The sequence below is a fragment of the Mercenaria mercenaria genome, chromosome 4, assembly GCF_021730395.1.
Source record: "Mercenaria mercenaria strain notata chromosome 4, MADL_Memer_1, whole genome shotgun sequence".
In the NCBI taxonomy this organism is placed as follows: domain Eukaryota; kingdom Metazoa; phylum Mollusca; class Bivalvia; order Venerida; family Veneridae; genus Mercenaria; species Mercenaria mercenaria.
In genome coordinates, this window is record NC_069364.1 from 45,513,490 (window position 1) to 45,521,887 (window position 8,398).

At 37.2% G+C, this 8,398-nt stretch overlaps 2 protein-coding genes across 2 annotated transcripts; both read left to right on the forward strand.

Moving 5' to 3' along the window:
• The first annotated feature begins 2,868 nt into the window (after positions 1 to 2,868).
• On the forward strand, positions 2,869 to 5,473 carry LOC128556612 (uncharacterized). Its single transcript, XM_053542163.1, has 3 exons — positions 2,869 to 3,093; positions 3,779 to 4,656; positions 4,789 to 5,473. Exons 1-3 carry the CDS (start codon positions 2,869 to 2,871, stop codon positions 5,471 to 5,473), a joined length of 1,788 nt encoding a protein of 595 aa, XP_053398138.1.
• A 78-nt stretch (positions 5,474 to 5,551) lies between these two features.
• LOC128556613 (uncharacterized) lies at positions 5,552 to 6,409 on the forward strand. The gene has a single exon (XM_053542164.1). The coding sequence runs from the start codon at positions 5,552 to 5,554 to the stop codon at positions 6,407 to 6,409; it is 858 nt and encodes a 285-aa protein (XP_053398139.1).
• The last annotated feature ends 1,989 nt before the right edge of the window (positions 6,410 to 8,398 follow it).

The window sequence follows — 8,398 nt, forward strand, 5'->3', positions numbered from 1 at the left end:
ACTGAAACTGAAAAATAGGTATTACAAGTCAAACTGCAACGTTTTTTATTTGAAAATGGCCGTGGCAAGTAACCATTCAAGTATATTCCAAATAACATTGGTGTTGTGAAGATAAATGGTCAATTTTTGTAGAACATTATTCTGTTGTTCGAATTTTTTGTTGATCGAGTTGATCAAAAAGAAAAAAATAAGGAGGCAGTAAACAGTTTTGAGCTGTTAGTGTCGAATTGGCCAGGGGTCAAATTTACAAATGCATATTTGAACTTCTAAATAATAATAATTGCTAGAATTGAAGTTTCAGCGGCTAGAATTGAGTTTCACTTATTTAAAGAAAATCAGTTGAGTAGCCTTGATCTTGATAGTATGACGTAATGACTTGCAGGAGCGTATACATGCTTCCTATGAGCTAGCTTAAAGTGGGGTTGTCATTTTAGCAGGGGCCTCAGGAAAACTGGAATAGTGAAAAAACGGTACGGATGGCACATATATTTGAGCTTATTTTCAGATTTTACAGTGTTACTGGAGTATGGAACAGTGTAGCAGTTGGGGCTATCATTTGCAGGGAATTTTCTGCAGCGATTTGAAAATTGGCAAATTTAGCTTTTTTCGTCATCAGTTTCCGCGACCGGGAGAGCACAAAATTCAGGTCTTGTAAACAGAAAACTAGATATTAGAGATGTATTGCAGATGGTTTGTAACGATAGACATACAGTGATGTTAATGTTGCAATATATTTATTTCAGGTGTGTGGTTACTGACTTTTGTGTGAGGTTTTGAAAGTTGGGTAGGCGACATTTAGGCCGAGAAGCTCAGAAAACTGTTTACTGCCTCCTTAAGAGCAAATCTTCAAAATTTGTAAGTTCTTCCATGTGCATTTATTTGATGTCTTAGAGGTTTTTCAGCATGATTTGTGAAGGAATATGAGTTTTAAAGTTAATTTTGAAGCAAAATGAGAGTTTTTAAGAGCAATAACTAAGGGGAGATAACCGCGATTCAGACATGAAAGTCAGTTTTACAGTGTTTTCCGAGCCGATATAATGAAAGATATATCTGTTATGACACCATTTTACTTAGACATATGCTTACTGTGACATTAAAGTCGTCAAATAAGGCATTTAAATGCAAATTCATTGATTTCTATTAATTCAGTAAGCTTTTTAACAGCAAAATAGCGGCTCGGACTGTGGAACAGACCTCGGGGGTACTTTCGGCAGTATGTCCTCTGAATCAGTATTTCGTTGTTCGTTTCAGTTTAGAATTTATGTACATATTGCATATAGCATAGACGCCAGTCACAGCACACAAAGTTTAGAGAATAGACATCTTTTTCCCTAAAATAGATAGGTTTTGAAAGGTTTGTCTCAAAAATAACGTTTTTCTCATATTTCATCACTCGCGAAAAGTGATCATTATCAAATTGAGGTCTTAACATGGACTTGTGGTCTGATGCAGTCAGTTCTATGGGTTGAAAGTCATGTACATCATAGCTAAATATCTCAGTGCACATAATTATCTTCAAATAGACACCATTTAATGTCTTGGAATAGACAAATTAGTATGTTGTGGTATTTTGTGAAACGTTAAGACGGTGACATATGGTGCTCATGCACGTGCTTGTAGCTTCCTGGAGCAGGTCCAGCACAGTACCAGTGACTTAAAATTGCTATAATATTCAGCCAGCTTGGCAGCTGAACATATCTAGATACTAAAAACATGGTTGAGACCTCATTTTTGTATGCAATGGGCCTTAAATGAGACTGTAATGTTACTAGTTAATTTCGGTACGCGTTCCTGGTAGAATTTTTGCATACATGATGTATTCCAGTTGTCAAAATTTTCAACAGCATATGTTGGATATGTATGAAATTGGGTTTCTTTTGGTCTGAATTGATTAAATTACAAAATAAACAGCAAATGTCATACTATTGGGATCACGTTTGTCTCCATTAAGGAGGCAGTAAACAGTTTTGAGCTGTTAGTGTCGAATTGGCCAGGTCAAATTTACAAATAAGAGGCAATTTACAGAATGAAGTGCATATTTGAACTTCTAAATAATAATAATTGCTAGAATTGAAGTTTCAGCGGCTAGAATTGAGTTTCACTTATTTAAAGAAAATCAGTTGAGTAGCCTTGATCTTGATAGTATGACGTAATGACTTGCAGGAGCGTATACATGCTTCCTATGAGCTAGCTTAAAGTGGGGTTGTTATTTTAGCAGGGGCCTCAGAAAAACTGGAATAGTGAAAAAACGGTACGGATGGCACATATATTTGAGCTTATTTTCAGATTTTACAGTGTTACTGGAGTATGGAACAGTGTAGCAGTTGGGGCTATCTTTTGCAGGGAATTTTCTGCAGCGATTTGAAAATTGGCAAATTTAGCTTTTTTCGTCATCAGTTTCCGCGACCGGGAGAGCACAAAATTCAGGTCTTGTAAACAGAAAACTAGATATTAGAGATGTATTGCAGATGGTTTGTAACGATAGACATAAGTGATGTTAATGTTGCAATATCTTTATTTCAGGTGTGTGGTTACTGACTTTTGTGTGAGGTTTTGAAAGTTGGGTAGGCGACTCTAGGCCGAGAAGCTCAGAAAACTGTTTACTGCCTCCTAAACGTGGTTGAACAAATAGTCGTTTTCGTGAAATTAGTGTTTTATCGGCACTTTGATAGTATATAGAATATAGAACATTTAATGGTAGCAGAGCGAGGTTGTTTCGTAAGAAAATTGACTATAGAAACTGTACAGAAGGGTGTTAAATCGCCGCTCCAAAATAAGTGTAATAGTAATCGGACAGGAAGAATATTTCGAATATTTTGTGAAATATCACGTTTTTGGAACATATAACGTTTGCAAACTAAAATCGAGATGACTGAGCTGGAGAAAGCTGAAGGGGCTATTAAAAGCCATGAAGATGCATCAAAAATTGTTGAACTGAAAATGAAAAAATCTCGGTGTAAAGCAAAATTCACACGAACAAAAAACAAATTAATAGATGAGATGAATGATGAAACACCGGACACAGATCTAATGAAAGAATTAATAGACAAATTAGAGACTGCAATGGATGGCGCCACGGAGGCAATAGAAGAAGTATGTAATGAATACAAATTGCAAGCGAAAACAAAAGAAATGGTTTCTACTATGTCGGAAGTTGAAGCTATTGAAAAAGAGTACGATAAAGTTATACTATCATGGACTATCATGCCTTGCAGAATGAAACAACAGTAGTGTCAGATGCAGGTGAAGACACAAGCGATAAAAAGCAATTAGATTAAGACTTAACGCGCCAGATGAAAAGAGTCGCGATACCAGTATTTCATGGAAATAAGCAAGATTTTCCGTTTTGGGTTGCAGCGTTCAATGCTTGCATTGACAGTACAGACGCGTCACCGGAATATAAATTTTTACAAATGCGACAGTACTTAGAAGGAGAAGCCTTGAAAACGGTAGAAAGCTTAGGACATTCAGAAGTAGCCTATGAAAAAGCAAAAGAGAGGCTTGAAAGAAAATATGGAGGCACAAGGAGAAGAATCGCGCTATTTATGGAGGAATTAGAAAATTTCCCACCTATGAAAGTTGAAAATGCTAAAGAGTTTGAAAAAATTGCGGACATTTTAGACATTGCCATAATAAATATGAAAGAGAAAATCATGGAGATATAAATGATGGAGCACTGTACATGCGTGTTCAAAAGAAAATGCCAGAAACTTTTTTAGGCTAAGCGAGATACCGTAGGTGGATAGGAAGTTCAGGAAAGAAAGAATCACTTGAACAGTTAAAGGATTGGGTGATTCAAGAAAGTCAGTACCTTACTATTGCTTCAGAAACAATTCATGGACTTAGGTCAGAAAACGAGAGAATATACTCACCGAAATCAAGTGCTAGAACACGATCGTACTATGCTAATCCACAAATAGGGAAAAAGAAGAAAATCTGTGGGGTATGTGACAATGAACATGAGACACACCAATGTGAAAAATTTAAAGCTATAGATGTTCCAAGTCGTTGGGCGATGGCAAAGGAAAAACGCCTATGTTTTCGATGTTTACGGAACAATCACAGAGGAAATGAATGTCGTCTATACCGAAAATGTCACATAGACGGGTGTGTGAAAACACATGATAAACTTTTGCACTCAACCAATGACCAATCAAAACAGGGCTTTAGTTTGAATGTAAATGCACAAGAATTTACTTCAGGTACAAACACAGATGAACAAGCATTTACCAGCAGACAAGCAAATAGTAAAATTGCTTTGAGAACAGTTCCAGTCATTATATCAACTGAAATGCGAACATTGAGAATTAATGCATTATTAGATGATGGAAGTTCTAAAACTTACATAAATGAAGATGTTGCATATGAGTTAGGTTCAGATGGAGAGTCGGAAACTGTAAAAGTTAATTTATTAAACGGTAGGACAGAGAGTTTTTCAACTAAAACAGTAGCATTTTGTATTGAAAGTGAAAATAGACAGCTAAAAATAAAATTAGAAGCCAACACTACTAAAAATGTAACTGGTTCGTTGAAAGCAGTTAACTGGAATGAACATTGCGGAAGATGGGACAACTTGAAGGGAAAACCATTTCCAAACATTACAAAGAAAAGTAAAGTAGACTTACTGATCGGCATCGATTATTCAGATTTGCACAGGTCATTGAATGAAATTAAGGGGGCGCCAGGAGAACCGATCGCAAAATTAACGCCACTAGGTTGGACATGCGTGGGACAAGTCTTATCGCAAAGTATTTAAGAAGATAAAAATTTCTTCACATTTTTCGGTAGCACATTAGATGAAACAATTAAGCAGTTTTGGGAAATTGAACATGTAAAAGTGGACAAACCGGAACTGTCACAAGAAGAAAATGTTGCTCTTGGAAAAGTGAAAGATACAATAGAGTATACAAAAAAAATGTATGAAATAGGAATACCATGGAAAGAGAATAATGTTGAGTTGCCGAACAATTATGACATGGCACTGACTCGTTTACAGAACACTGAAAAAAGGCTCGATAAAAACCCAACAGTTAGCAAGGCATACAGTGAGATAATTAAGAGCTATGAAGAGAAAGGGTACATTACAAAGATAACTGAATCTGTGCCACAAAATAGCCAGTCATGGTATTTACCACATTTCCCAGTAATTAGACCTGAAAAGGAAACAACAAAAGTACGTATCGTGTTTGACGCTTCCGCGAAGTATCAGAATGTATGTCTGAATGATGTAGTGTACGCTGGACCAAAACTGCAGAATGAATTCTTTGATGTTCGCTTCCGTTTTCGAAAGAAGCCAGTGGCTATTGTTTGCGATATAGCAGAAATGTATCTTCGAGTCGGTATCCTTGAAACTGATAGACGTTTCCATCGATTTCTTTGGAATTCAAAATGTGACCCACCAGAACAGCATGAATTCAATCGATTAGTATTTGGGGTAAATGCGACTCCTTTCTTAGCTCAATTTGTAGCTTAAGAAAATGCAAAAGCTTTTAAAGATCAGTTTCCTCGAGCTTCAGAGAGTGTGATGAAATCTACATACATGGACGATACAATGGACTCTGTAGGAAATGAAAATGAAGCAATGAATCTTTATCATGAACTGTCAGAATTATGGAAGTTAGCTGGCATGAACCCAAGAAAATGGATGACAAATTCAACTGCAGTCTTAGATGAAATACCTCAAGATGAAAGAGCATATAAAGCTGGGGTTAAGGCAAATAGTGAATTACCAGCAATTAAAACATTAGGTTTAAGTTGGGATTCTCAAGAAGATGTGTTTTCGTTCAGTAACACATTATCGCTTGTCTCGGGAAAAAAGTTAACCAAACGAATTGTGTTGAAAAACATAGCAAGATTGTTTGATCCACTAGGTTTTCTCACTCCGTTCACTGTGCGCGCAAAAATGATCATGCAAGACATATGGGTGACTGGAGTAGACTGGGATGATGAACTCCGTGAAGAGTTGTCTGAGGAAATAAAAAAGTGGTTTTCAGAACTAGAACAGTTGAATAAACTACAAGTGCCAAGGTGTCTCGATATAAAGTTAGATAGTACATTACACACCTTTGTCGACGCGTCAACTAAGGCATATAGGGCAGTTGTATATTCTGTAAACGGTGGAGATAACGGACAGACTGTGAATTTGATAGCCTCGAAAAGCAGGGTCGCTCCTTTGAAATCCATAAGTATTGCTAGACTTGAATTGTTAGCTGCTAGCCTTGGACTACAGTTGACACAGGCAATATGTAATGTGTTGGACATGCCAGTTGAAAACGTGGTATTCTGGTCGGATAGTATGAATGTGCTTTACTGGATTCATGGAGCAAGTAGACAGTATAAAACGTTTGTAGCAAATCGTGTAGGGTCAATTCATGAAATAACATCTCCAAGTCAGTGGCGTCAACAGTAAATAGTCCAGCAGATTTGACATCGCGAGGAAGTTTGATTCTAGAATTGTCAGATTGTTCGTTTTGGTGGCACGGACCAGAATTTCTAAAATATGCAGAGGAACACTGGCCGGAAAATAAGTTTGAAATGACCGAAGAAGTAAAAGTTGAAATGAAACGAAAATCTGAAACTGACAAGAGATACAATTTTGTAATTACTACGAAAGAAGAAGATAGGCTAAATCCTTCTAACTATTCAGACTGGAATCATTTAGTTAGAATTAGTGCATGGATTAATAGATTCATAGACAATTGTCAAATGTCAAAGAGAGATAGAAGGTTGTCAAAAGAACTGTGTTTAAGTGAAATCGGAGAGGCAGAGAAAAGACTTATAAGAATAGCCCAAATTGAATGTTTTGAACAAGAATATACCTGCATTTCGAAAGGTAAAGCTATTCCTAATAGCAGCAAATTGGCTCCGCTGATACCCATATTAGATACAGATGGTCTACTGCGTTGTAATAGTAGGCTAAAATACGCGGATTACATTTCATATGACGTAAGATACCCGATTATTCTGCCAAGAAAACATAGTATCACAAAACTTGTAGTGAAACAGAACCATGAGCTCGTTAATCACGGCGGTACAAACCAAACATTGTCATCATTATCAAGCAGATTCTGGATTATATCGGCACGCGAAGAAATTCGACAGTGGGAGAACATTTGTGCTGAATGTAGACGCCGTAAAGCAAAGGCAAGCAAGCAAATAATGGCACCACTACCTGTTGAACGTTTAAGTTTAAGCATTCAGTCAGGGCGTTTGCAAACAAAGGGGTGGACTACGCGGGTCCATTCATTACTAAGCAATGTCGTGGGAAAGTTCGGCTCAAACGGTATCTTTGTGTGTTCACATGTTTAGTAACGCGGGCGGTGCATTTGGAAATTTCGTACAATATGGACACAAACTCTTTCTTGAACACACTATATAGATTTATCAGTCGGAGAGGTGTTCCTGACACTATAATTTCAGACAACGGTAGCAACTTTGTTGGTTGCGTGAATGAATTGCGAGAACTGTACAGATAAATGGACGAAAACGTCGTTATTCATTATGCTAATGAAAAACGTATAAACTGGAAGTTTTTGCCGCCAAATGCCCCCCATTTTGGCGGAGCTCATGAATCAATGGTTAAGTGCGCTAAGAGAGCTTTGTTCGCCATACTGAAAAACGGTGACATCACAGATGAAGAGTTGATAACAGCAGTTGTTGGAGCGGAAGGCTTGATTAACAGCAGGCCTTTAACGTATCAGAGTTCGAATCCAAAAGACTACACGGTTTTGACGCCAAATCATTTTCTTTATGGACAGGCTGGTGGCAATTTTGCACCAGATATTACAAATGTTACTTCTAGAGATCTACAACGTAGATGGCGTTTCATTCAAGAACTTTTAAGACACTTTTGGAAACGTTGTCTCCAAGAGTATCTTCCTACACTTGGTGTACGCAATAAATAGTTTCTGGGTACTCGAGATTTCACAATAGGGGATATCGTTATGGTCATTGATCCAGACGTTCCGAGAGGTCAGTGGCATCTTGGGCGAATCACGAAGGTATTTCCAGGACGGGATGGTCATGTTCGAGTAGCTGAGGTTCACATTGGAAACAATATTCTCAAACGACCAATAACACGTTTAGCTTTATTACAAGGAAATGAGTGGTAAACATAGTGAATGACAGTTTTAAACTTCGCGGTACATGTATTTGAATTACGTTCATAAGCCAAAGAGAAGCATACAGAAAAGCAATGTTAATTAATCTGAATAGTTCATAAACTAGCACTTGTAAGGGCATAATAATCCCTGTGCTATAAAAGAAGTGTGTAAAGTGTTTATTGTATAGTATATAAAAGAAAGTGTGTGTTAAAGGGCATAATAATCCCTACACTTTCCAACGTATTCCAAATGGAAATAATCATACAAGTTCCTAATGCAACTCGAAATGTTCCATT